This window comes from Trichosurus vulpecula, chromosome 5 (genome assembly GCF_011100635.1).
Source record: "Trichosurus vulpecula isolate mTriVul1 chromosome 5, mTriVul1.pri, whole genome shotgun sequence".
NCBI classification, from domain to species: Eukaryota; Metazoa; Chordata; class Mammalia; order Diprotodontia; family Phalangeridae; genus Trichosurus; species Trichosurus vulpecula.
This window is the reverse complement of record NC_050577.1, coordinates 298,257,070-298,269,226: the sequence shown is the minus strand read 5'-3', so window position 1 is coordinate 298,269,226 and position 12,157 is coordinate 298,257,070. Positions and strand designations below refer to the sequence as shown.

The window sequence follows — 12,157 nt, the reverse complement described above, 5'->3', positions numbered from 1 at the left end:
ATAGGGGTGTTCTGTGATCACTATGGATGAGAATAAGCCATTATGGAAATGCTGCAGATCTCTTCTGCTTCACACCTAGTCCTTGTGCCCCTTCAGGTTTCATCTGGATGTTCTTAGGATGGTCTGTGTAGCTTAGCCAGACCTCACACGAAGGTCTCCAAAGGCTTATTTCCCCTCTCCTGATTTTCACTGTTTTAAGAAAAGCTCACAGTCACCCATAATTTTTTTTCCATAATCTTTTGCAAACGAGCTCGTACTCTAAAGCAAAGACTGTCATGTGTCTCTGCCTAGCAGGGTGTTTGCTGGCCCAAGTGTTTTCTGAGGTCTTTTTACCTCACTGCCCTACAGTGGGCAGAGTTTTCTAAGAAATGGAGACTTTTCATCAGTTTCACATTTTTCAGTTAACAGCTTGTTTAAATCAGCTGTGTTGAATTACTGTGATCACATCCAATGACGTTTCATCTCTGTCCTTTCTCCTAATGTGCAGTTCGTTTTGACCTTAGCTCTAATCGATGGATCATCCAACTACACATGGAGAGTTCATTCAGAAGTAAATCAGTGCCCCCTCCCCCATGTCCCTAATCAGCCATTTCTGTCTGCTAAGATTTGGGCAGTTTCACTTTTCATTAAGTTGTTCAGTGTTTGCCATATTCAGCATCTTCTTCTCCAATAGAATATTTATGACATATTCACAAAAGACCTTTGAGTAATCTACAAGACCTCTTTTATTTCTTGATCCTGAATCATATTTTCCAAAATAGATTTTACTGTCATCCTCCAGGCTCATGCCGGCATTGGAGTCGCCGAGTATCGGGGTAAATACCGCGCCACATCACGTTCTTCATGGGAACTTTCTGCCTCTACGATAGATGTTCAGTCAATGAACAAGAACTGAAGTGCCAACTATGGGCCAGGCACTGTTATAGACGGTGAGGACACACGGCCAAGATAGAACAGTCCCTGCCCTCAAGGAGCTTCCACCGTATCAAGGGAAACCATGTATACACGCATATGTACACAAATGTACAAACATATGAATAAAGACACGTTGCGTAAATATGCACAAAGATATACGTATAAATGTGGATGTATATATGTATGAAGACATATGTGTATGTATATAAATACATGGGCATGTATAAAATGTTTGAATATGTATTTATATGTACAAAGATGAATATATCCATATGTACACAGGTATAAATGTATGTAAATATATAAACACGTATGAATATATATGTATGAGTGTAAAGACACATGTATAATTGTATTAAAATATGTGTGTATAAAAATGTATGAATGTATAAAGATGTATATGTATGGGGTATAAATGTATGCAAATATGTATAAATATGTATGTATATGTGGAAAGGCACATGTGTATTGTATAAATATGTGGGCATATGAATATGTATGTGTGATATCCATGTGTACATTTATATATGCATAAAGATTTATATAGGTATGAATGTATATAATAGTGCACATACGCATAAACATGTACATACGTGTGTAAATATACATCTGTGTATAAATATATATAGTATGAGTGTGTATTATTAGGATGTATATATAAATCTGTGTATAGGTATAAATGAATATAAATATGTATAAATGTATGATAGATGTATACATATCTAAACATGTGTCTATAAGCATCTATGTATGTATAACTACACACATCTAAATAAACACAAAATATTTACACTATTTGGGAAGGGAATGACTGGGGTTTAGGAGGACCAAAAAAGGCTTTGGGAAGGCAGGGCTCCAGCTAAGCTTTGAGGGACACCAGGGATTCTTCAAGGTGAAGGGGGGGCTGGGTGGGGCAGGGGTGGGGCAGGGCAGTTGGTACAAAAGCCTAGTGAGAGATGCTGTGTGGTGGGGAAACAGCAAGAACACTGGTATGGTTGGCCTCTAGGGACCATGAAGAAGAGTGATGTGTGATCAGCCTGAAAGGGCTCCTGGATATCTACCTGGAAGCAACCTCTGAGATCAGTTTACAGAAGGGGAAGCCGAGGCCCAGAGAGAGAAAGCATCTTTCTCCAGGTCACACTGAAGGCAGGATCTGAACCCGGGTCCTCCTGGCCCAGAGCCAACCCTCTTTCTGCTCTTCCACACAGCCACCTCACCACATCTATAACCTAGAATATCATCCGCTTAGGGCTAGAAGGCAGCTTAGAAGTCATTCAATCTCCCTCCTGCCTTGTTTTACAGATGAGGCTCTGTGATCAAGGTGGGATTCACATGTGGGACCCCTGACTCTGCCCCTGCCCTGGCCTTCTGGGTGCCAATGCTGCCCTCCCCTCCTCCACTGGGCTCTCCTGCCAGTGTTCCCTGAGAGGCTGCCCAGCCCAGGGCCTCTGCTGCCGCCTTTCTCTGGGCTCTGGGAGATGGTTACTTTCACCGTCTGCTAACTGGCCTGGAATGTGGCCTACAGGCCTGACCCTCTGGGGCATCCCCTTTCAGCTGGAGCTGGCCCCCATCTCCCCATCCCCCCTCCTCTGCCTCTGGAGCAGAAAGGAAGCGAGGCTGGGCCCGGCCCCTACCTGTCGGAGGAGGGCGCAGTTGACGCTTGGAGATCGTAAGGATGCCCAGGATCCCTGCAGGGAGATCTTGGGGAGGGTGCCCTTGCAGGCAGCCTTGTCCTCGACCTTCTGGCTGCTGGCCACAGCTGGATGAAAGAACTCTGCGGGCACAGGCAAGAGCGAGCTGGCAGCATCGGGCGAGAAAGGACTGGACGGAACTGTCAGAGCAGAAAGAAGACAGCCCCCAAGGCTGAGACTCCCAGGTGCTGGGCTGCTGTCACTGAGCAGAGGCAGCATGCAGAAGGGCCAAGCTTTGTGGATCCTCTGAGCTAGGCCAACACTGCCTCCAGCATGGCTAGAGTCTAAACTTAGTAAAAGGATTTGTTCTGTGAAGTTTGGGTTCAGCTGAAGGGCCACATTTGAGGACCTAGAGGGCCACATCTGGCCTCAAGGCTGCAGGTTCCCCATCCCTGGTTTAGACTCTCCCCTCTGCTTTCAGGATGGCGGTGATGCAGCCATCAGGGAAGGGAGGATTCAAACTGGCCACCACTCGATGGAAAAGGCCAGCAGCCACCCCATTGATGATCCCCAATACTCTCATGCTCCCAGGGGCTCAGCCTTGGACTCTGTCTCTGACAGGAACCCAGGGCTGGGTTCTGGGAATTGATTTCCATTACAGTATGAGATACCATCACACCTGTGAGACAAGTGGTGGGGAAGGAGGTTGGAGCTTGATCCAAGGAAAGACTTTCTAACCACCAAGGCCATTCCACAATGGAAGGAATGAGCTCCCCATCAGTGAGGATATCCAAGCCTAGGCTAGATGGCCCTTCTTTGGGATGTTGTTCACACATCGATTAGGGGTTAGACCAGATGACCTCTGCGGTGTCTTGCAGCTTGGGAGAGGCTAGCATTCCTCGGAAGCAGGCATCCTAACATCAGCTCCCCTCCCACCCCCAGAATATTGGCAGGAACCCTCCTTACCTTGACTACTCTCATGTTTCAGCCAGGACTGCACAGGATTGAAGGGGTCCTTCTCTACCTCACACAGGTAACTCTCTGGGGCTGCCGAGACGGCCGTGTTGGACAAAGGAAAGAAGCATTCTCCCAAGTCCCCAATCTTGATGGGGTCAGGAGTCTCTGACTCTCCCTGCTGGAGAAAGGGAGGGCAGATTAGGAGGCTGAAGGGCCTTTGGCATCAGAGATTCAGCAGTTTCCACTGGAGAGAGCACCTGATGAAGAATCAGAAGACCCGGCCCTGGTGCTGGCTTTATTCCTTGTTACCTGTGTGGCCCCTGGCAAGACCCAAGGCCTCTGATTCCTAGTTTCTTCGTCAGTCAAATGGGTCAATAATCCCTGATCTGGCCTATTCCCGACTTATTGCCAGGCTCAAATGAGATCGTACTATGTTCTGGGCTTTGTGCTGGGCACTAGAGATACAAAAATAAAATGGTCCCTGACCTCGAGGAGTTAACTTTCTACTTGGGAAGCCATGTAGAAGAAATCACTGTTCTTTACATGGGTCCGAATCACAGGGAGTGAGAAGCCATAGAAGGGAGAGCTGTCCCAGGTGGAGAGAGCGGCTGCCTTGAAACAGAAGTGGCTTGAAGGACCTCTCCTACGCCTGTGTCTGTGACATGGTACGTGTTAGAATGTAAGGGGCTTGAGGGCAGGATTTTACCTTTACCTTATCTTTGCAGACAGAGCCTGGCACCCTGCACACAGCAGGTACATGGTAAATGTTTATTAAATTGAATTGCACTGAGGTCTCGGTGTCTCTCTGTGATGAAAGCTCCATAACATGTTTGACCCAGAGGCTGTTTCCTCACCCACAAAACAGGGTGATCATATCTTTACTGCGTGTGTAATAGGGACTATTTATTAGATCACAGATTCGAGAGTGAAAGGGGATTTAGAGGTCATCCAATCCGACCCTCTCATTTTACAGATGAGGAAACCGAGGCCTGTGTGTGAAGGGCCTTGCCGAGGGTCACAGAGGCAGTAAGGGGGAGATCTGGGATTTGACTTCAAATCCAGAGCTATTTCCGCTGTATCACACTTCAAAGATTAAATTACGCTGTCAAATTTCAATGATAAATAACCTTCTGACATAGTCTAAGTATTTGACAAGGGGGAACCTGTGTATCGCTGGGTTCCCAGAAAACTGGATTTGTGACCATGAGACCAGCTTGCTGTTTACTATCTGTATGACCATGGTCAAGTCATTTTATTTTCTGAGCCTCATGGCCTCTAAGGTTCCTTCTAGCTCCAAGTAGAAGATATTAAGCTTCGGATTGAAATCCTAATGCTGTCACCTAAAGCTGTGTAGTAAATATGGTAACATTAACTATACTATGTATTATATCTACTGTATTAACTGTACTCTGCTATAATAACACAGATAAAATTACATATTAACTAGTGTTTAAGGTTTACAAAGCATTTGTCCCATGAATGACCTCATTGATCCCTACAATAACCCTGTGAGGTAGAGGGTGTGATCATCTCCGTTTTAAAGAGAAGTAAACTGGACCCAAGAGAAGTTAAGGGATTTGTCCAAGGACACACAGCTAGAAAGTATCTGGGGTGATATTTGAACTCAGGTCCTCCTCACCCCAAGTGCAGGGCTCTTATCCTCTGTCTTCCCCCTTTACAGAAACTCTCTGGCTCGCAATTCCTTCCTCTTCCATCTCGATGTCTATAATTTTCAAATTCTTTGTTAGTTCAAGTGTCTGGCTCACCAGTTGCCCCACTCCCAGGGCAGAGCTTTCAGCCATTAGGGGAGGGGAGCCCTTTGTATTTTGTTTGGGTCACAGAGGAAGCACCCAGGACTCTGCGGAGGGTGAGGAGAATGGAGAAAAGATGGGCATTTCTGGTTTAAAAAGAGAGAGGGGGAAGTGGGGAGTCAGCAGCAGTGGCAGACAGAAGTGGGCAAAGGGAGAGGGAGGGAGGGAGCAAGGGAGGGAGGGGGGAAAGAGAGAGACAGAGAGACAGAGACAGAGACACAGAGACACAGAGAGAGAGACAGAGAGAGAAACAGAGATACAGACACAAAGAGAGAGAGACAGAGAGAGAGAGAGAGAGAGAGAGAGAGAGAGAGAGAGAGAGAGAGAGAGAAGAGGGGGAGAAAGTATATATGTGCCTGCGTGTGCGTGCGTGTGCGTGCGTGTGCGTGTGCGTGTGTGTGTGTGTGTGTGTGTGTGTGTGTGTGTGTGTGTGAAAACAGCTGGCTTCCCTCCAGAAGTATTCACACAAAGAAGATCTCACTGCCTGGATGACTGCCAGGTGGGACTCCTGATGGGGGAAGTTACCAAGAACTCTTGGCTCTTACTACAGGTCTGTCCAGGCCCCAGCATCAAACTGGGGATTACCTGAGTGTGGGGGACTCATCTCTCCCCATCAGACTGGAGGCTTCCTGAGGGCAGGGACATGAGTCTTCTTCACCAGACTGGGGGAGTTAGGAGCTTAGGGAATCTGTCTCCTACCTATCAGGTTATATTAGAACTGACATTAGAGCTGGAAGAGAGCCTTACCATATGGTCCAGGCCCCTGATATGACACAGAAGTAACCTAATGCCTAGGGAAGGGAAGTGTCTTGGGTAGAACTAGACCAAGGGAAGCTTCAGGGGCTAAGGAAGACAAGAGCTGTACCACCCAGGGATCTTAGGGGGGTCTTGGCTCACACGGGTATTTTCTACAGGCTGGCCTGGGCTCTAGACCCTCAAGAAGCTTTCTGAGAGTTGAGAAGGAGGAACCATTTCAGGGTATCTGTGTCTCCTCCTCTTTGGCCTCTTGCGAGCTGTGGACAGGCATGGTAGGGGGCATATATATCAGATGGTGAATCTATGACAATAGAATAATTCAGCTACCGCCCAGGCTGAACCTCTAAAAAGCCCATCGTTCTGAGACTACCTCCCATGGGGGAGTGAGTGGGGGATCAGAAGGCCATTACAATAGTCCAGGGGAGAGGGAATGAGAGACTGAACTGGGGGATGGCCAAAGGACTGGAACGGAGAGTGGATGTTTTGGAAACTGGACTGGGCAATTGCTCTGATAGATGCCAAGGGCCAGGGAGAGGGAGGAGCCAAGGAAAGCTCTGGGTGACTGGATCTGGGTGACCCGGAGGGCCCTGGTGCCATTAACAGAATCGGGGATGTCTGGTGGAAGAGCTTGTTTTGGGCTGGCTTTTGGCAAGTGGCACCTTTAGGTACCTTGAGGCTTCTGGGTGAAGGGGCTTTACCTGCATGATCAAGGAATCACAGGGTCACACAGATGTGGCTGTAGTGCTATACGGGACCTGTGAGTCCATCTAGTCTACTCTCTCATTTTACAGATAGGGAAACTAAGGCCAGGGAAAAGAAATGACACCAAATCCAATGCCTTTTCCTCCCTCTTGCTTGTGAGGGCTAACAAAGCTCGGGTAAGAACCAGGCTTTAAGGGGGGGGGTGTGAAACAGGCTTTAATTTCATCTTGCTCTTCCCCAACAGAAGAAGCCCCTCTCAAATGCAAGTGGGTGTCATGTGCACAGAGCTCCAGAATTGGATTCTGTCACCCTGGGGTTCCAATCTTGCCTCTGACCTTTACTAGCTGGGTGGCCAGAGACCAACCACTCCAGCCTCACTTTCTTCATTAGAACAGCCCCTCCCTCACCAGGCTGTCATGAGGCCCTAATGAGGTGACCTTGACAAGGTACTCTGTGAACCTGAAAAGCTATCAAAATGCCAGGCGTTCTGAGGACGGCCGCTCAGCTCCCCCATTCCAGGGGTCACCATCTGGGGTGATCTGGTTTCTCCCTCACCTCGAGCCCGGATCGAAACCCCAAATGACTAGTCCCCTAGAATCACAGCTGCTCCCCACCGATGTATGTCAGGAATAGAATTTCTTTTCCAGAAACTCTTTCATACCTATGACCTCACTTTGTCCTCACTACCCTCTGAGGAAGATGGGGAACAACGTATTCACCCCATTTGGCGGATGAAGAAATTGAAACACAGAGAAGGTAAGTCATTTTTCTAGGGTCACACAGCTGGTTAGTGGAAGCACTGGGGCTAAGAATACAGCTTTGCAGACTTTATGTGGGGCACCATCTTGGATAGTTTAATAGCCAAGAGCTCTGATGCAATCAGAGCTCGAAGGGAATCCCAAGGACCCGTGCAGCCTCTCACAGTGACGGGGGGGGGGGGGCAGTTCTGGTCAGCCTTCCCTCCCACGTATCTTTCTCTCACCTGGATCTCCTTGGAGACCACAGGGCACGCTGGGGGATCGTCCAGGCTCACATCATCGCCCAGCAGGATTGAGGAGGACTTGTCTGAGTTCAGGGAGAAGGCTTCCACCTCAGCCAGCTGGACCTGGAAGAAGTCACAGACCATCTGCTGAGCCCTCAATGGGCTTGGAGGGATGGTGGGTAAGGGGGATGGGCGGGGGGCAAAAGGAGCCAAGGAAAGGAAATGTTTACATTTATATACAACCCCTCTAGCAGCAAAGAACTAGGAAAAAATTGGGTGCCCAGTCATGGGGGGGAGTGGCTGAACCTATCATAGCATAGGAATGTCATGGGGTATTTCCACACCATGAGTAATGGCAAACAGGCTAGGTTCAGAGAAACCTGGGGAGGCTTGTGTGAACTGATGCAAACAGACATTAAGCAGAAACACGAGAACCATTTATACAATGGCCAGCCACAAAAATAAAAAAAGAAAGAACCTGGAAAGACATACGGACTCTGATCAAAGCAAGGACCAATTAGAAGGCCAATGATGGGGTCTAGTTGATAAACTAGAGGTAACGAATGAGATATACATTTTCAGATAGCCATCCTTGGGCTTGTAGGAGGAGGGATGGGGAGTAGTCATGGAGCCGTCACTGAGCCTGGGGGATGGCTGAGGGGTGCTCAAAAGGAGTTCAGGGAGGGCAGTGTGTTACAGTGGAAACAGCATTGGCTCTAGTCAGAGGACCTGGGTTCATATCTTGCTCTTGATGCTTACTGCCTGGGGGACCTTGGGTAAGACACTTAACCTCAATGAACCTCAGTTGCCTCATTTGTAAAATCAGAGTTTAAATAACTGGTCTCTGATCTTCCAGATCTAGATCTATGATGCTGTAACCACCCAGTAAGTCATAGATGGGCTTGGAGGTAGAGAGGGTCGAGAGAAGTCCCATGCTACCCTCACCCACAGGGCCACTGCTGGGCTTGGAGGGAAAGAGAAGCAAGGGAGACAGGAAGAGATCATAGCCACCCCCCATCCCACCCTGCCACAGGCTGTCACTGGGCATCTTAGGGAAAAAGGACCATATCTAAGGAGTTGTGAAATTCTGGGATTTTAAAGCTAAAAAGGAACTTTCCAGGCCATCTGGTTGAATCTCCAAATTTTACACGTGAGGAAACAAGCCTGGAGAAGGGAAGCTATTTTCTCAAACTCAGAGATGGGGTTAGAAATGGATGAGTTTTCCTCCAGTTCTCTCTCTGGATTCGATCTGCTTTCTCCAAATACTATATTGAGGCCAGGGTCTGGACTGCACAAACCCTGTAGGAGGCCTCAGTCAGGGAGAGCTGCCCTCCAGTTCAGGGAAGGGTGAGATGACAACAGGGACACAGTAATCTGATAACCTGATTACAAAGCAGAATGAGAGAAAGGTTTTCTGCCTAAGTGGGATGGTGGATGGCACACTACAGCTGCAGGACTAGAGGACTCTCGTTCATGGAACAGGAAGGAGTTTCCTCCCAAGCTAGGTGGATGGGAGGATGCCTTGTGCCTCCTGTCCACTGGAAAGGGGACTTCGAAATCAGCAGACAGAACTACAGGCTAGGACTGGAAGAGGCTGCCCCAAAAATGCACTGGTGGGAAGAACTTTAGAACACAGAATGTCAGAGCTGGGAAGGACCTGAAGATACAATGTCAGAGCTGGGAGGAACCTTTGAATAGGAAATTTCAGGGCTGGGAGGGGAGCTTAGAACAGGGGATGTCAGACCTGGGAAGGGCCTCAGAACAGGGGATGTCAGAGCTGGGAGAGGCCTTAGAACAGGGGATGCCAGGGCTGGGAGGGGCCTTAGAACAGGGGATGTCAGAGCTGGGAGAGGCCTTAGAACAGGGGATGTCAGGGCTGGGAGGGGCCTCAGAACAGGGGATGTCAGAGCTGGGAGAGGCCTTAGAACAGGGGATGTCAGGGCTGGGAGGGGGCAGAATGTTAGAGATGCAAGGGACCAGTTCAACCCCCTCATTTTACAGATGGGAAATCTGAGGCCCAGAGATGGAGTATGCTTTGCCCACTGTCACACTATATGTTAATGGTAGAGCCAAGACTCAAATCTGGTTCTCCTTGGCTCCTAATCTAGTGTTCTCTCCTCTGCTCCATTCTGGGAACAAGGAAAGCTCCCTCAGACCATTAGAAATGTCCAAAAGCAAGATCACTTCAAGCAGAGGTCAAGAATGACAGCAGCCTTGGCATGAACAATGCGTCCTTGGCAGACCTGTAACTAGGATAGGGCAACCAGAGCTGTGCCCCAGGATGCCAAAATTTAGAGGGTGCTTTATAGTCTTTGCTGTCTTTCCAGAGCTAGAAACAACCAAACTTAGGGCCTAGTTAGGAAGAATAATTAGTTAAAATAAGAAACTACTATTTAGTGAGGTTACTCCTTCCACCTCCAGCTGGCCATGTCCTAGGTACCAGCCCCGGCTTCTCCGGAAGCTGCCACATCTCTAGCTTGCCATGTCCCATTCTCACTCCCCAACTCAAGTCTTTCAAAGACTTGACCTGAAGGCACATTCCATGCTATCTGCCCCACTTTACAAGAACAGCTCATTTGGTCTGACCACCTTCTCCCCTCCCCATTCGCAGTCTATTGTCTCATTCTCTTCTCACAACAACCCCGTGAAGTAGCCAGGGCAGGAGCACACAGGGGCTGTGCTCCCTGTTTGACACACAAAGAAAACAGGACCCAGAGAGGTCACATAACTGGCTCAAGGTCACACAGCATGTCACAGATGGAGTCAGCACTTGAACTCAAGTCTCCAGAAGTCCTAGCCAAGTATCAATGGATAGAAGGAGCTTCTCTGGCAACTGAGGAGCACACGGTGAGGTTGCCCTCCCCACACCATAGACAAGGCTGCCCTTTCTGCCCTCTTATCCCACAGTCCCTCCCCAACCAACCCTGTCAAGGAAGACACTCTGGCCAACCCTGAAGGGAGCCCGGTCATCAAACAGCTCCCAAGCTGCTGCCTAAGCCTGTGTCAGCCTGGGGGTGGGGTGGGGTGGGGGAGTGGCCCCCTCCCCCTCAGGACCCCTGCCCAGATGTTACCTCTTGCTGGTCATGATCACACCTCTCGCACACGGCCGGGGAGGAATAATGATGGAACACGGAGCCTGACAGGTTATCGATGATCATTAACTCTCCTTCGAAGGAGTCCTTAATAATTAAAGAGACACTGTCCAGCCACAAGTTCTCCTAGGGGGGGACAAGAAGGAAGGGGGTGGGGAGGAGGAGGGGAGAAATTACTGGAAGGAGCCAAAGTGGAACAGCGATGCTTGATGGAAATGTGGGGGAAGAAGGGCAGGGAAGTGGAGGTGAGGGGCAGAGCCTTCTAGGACCTGGGGCAGCTTTGGGAGTGCATAAGATCCAGAGCTGGAGGAGGCTTGGAGATTACCTAGTCTAACCACCTCATTTTACAGGGGAGAAAACTGAGGCCAGGGAGGGCAGGGGAATTGTTTTAGGTCACGCAGCTAGTAAGTAGGGGAGCCAGGATTTGAACCCATATCCTCTGAGGGTGCTCTGTCCTCTGCACTAGGCTGCATTTGCAAGTTTTGCCCGCTCTTCCAAAAGAGGAGGCCAATGCTTCTGTTCTTGGGAGCAGTATCACACCACTCCTGCCCTGCCCGCCTCCAGGCCCACATCAGTCTATACCAAACCAGGTCCGGCTTTCGAAGCCCGGGGATGCTCCAGAGGCCCCATCCACCCTCTTCCATTCAGCCAGCCAGCCTTCCTCACCCATCATGTTTGCGGGCCACCATGCCCCTGTCCTCGCCCCTGAGGGCTAACTCATTGCACGAACCCCAGTTCAACTCTGAAAGCCCACTCCATGGCCCAGCTCGGCATCTCGCCTTTGCCATTCGATCGGGTCTGGGTCCCCGAGCTGGCCTGTCGCCCAAACTTGGATCTCGGCACAGCCAAGTCGGCACTGGGCCAATGAATCCACACTCCCACACCATGCCATCCCCTTGGCAGGTCGCACCCCGTCAGTAAGAGCTGTGCCCCTGGGAGTCCCCTACCTGTGCTGGGGAGTAACAGCGCATGCAGCGGCGCGCTTCGGGCTCAGCAGGCAGCCCCCCGCCTCCTGTCCCCGCACCGGCCGCACAGCCTCCTTTGCTGGAGCCCGGGGAGCCTGAGCTCCGCGGGCAGAGGCCATGGGCCATCTCCAGCTCGATCTCGGCGTCCATCTCCGCGTCCTCCTGGGCCTCCTTATTGCTGTCGTCCAGGTGCTTCATCAGCACGGCCACGACCACGTTGATGAGGACGAACTGGGCCGTGAGCACGAAGCTGACGAAGTACAGCGGTGAGATGAACTGGAGGTTGCTGAGGCAGCTGCGCTCGTCGTGGGTGCAGTCCCGAAGCGTGTCCTGCGTGGGAGCAGAG

The 12,157-nt window shown here is 49.9% G+C and overlaps 1 protein-coding gene across 1 annotated transcript in view; it reads right to left on the bottom strand.

Annotated features, from left to right (window-relative positions):
* CACNA1I (calcium voltage-gated channel subunit alpha1 I) overlaps nt 1–12,157 on the bottom strand; it is a 115,090-nt gene that overhangs the window by 3,848 nt on the left and 99,085 nt on the right. The window contains exons 28-32 of the mRNA XM_036760824.1: nt 11,794–12,141; nt 10,826–10,972; nt 7,755–7,877; nt 3,513–3,678; nt 2,550–2,746 (exon numbers count right to left, since the gene is read on the bottom strand). Coding sequence (XP_036616719.1) covers nt 2,550–2,746; nt 3,513–3,678; nt 7,755–7,877; nt 10,826–10,972; nt 11,794–12,141 — 981 coding nt within the window. The remainder of the gene's footprint in view (nt 1–2,549; nt 2,747–3,512; nt 3,679–7,754; nt 7,878–10,825; nt 10,973–11,793; nt 12,142–12,157) is intronic.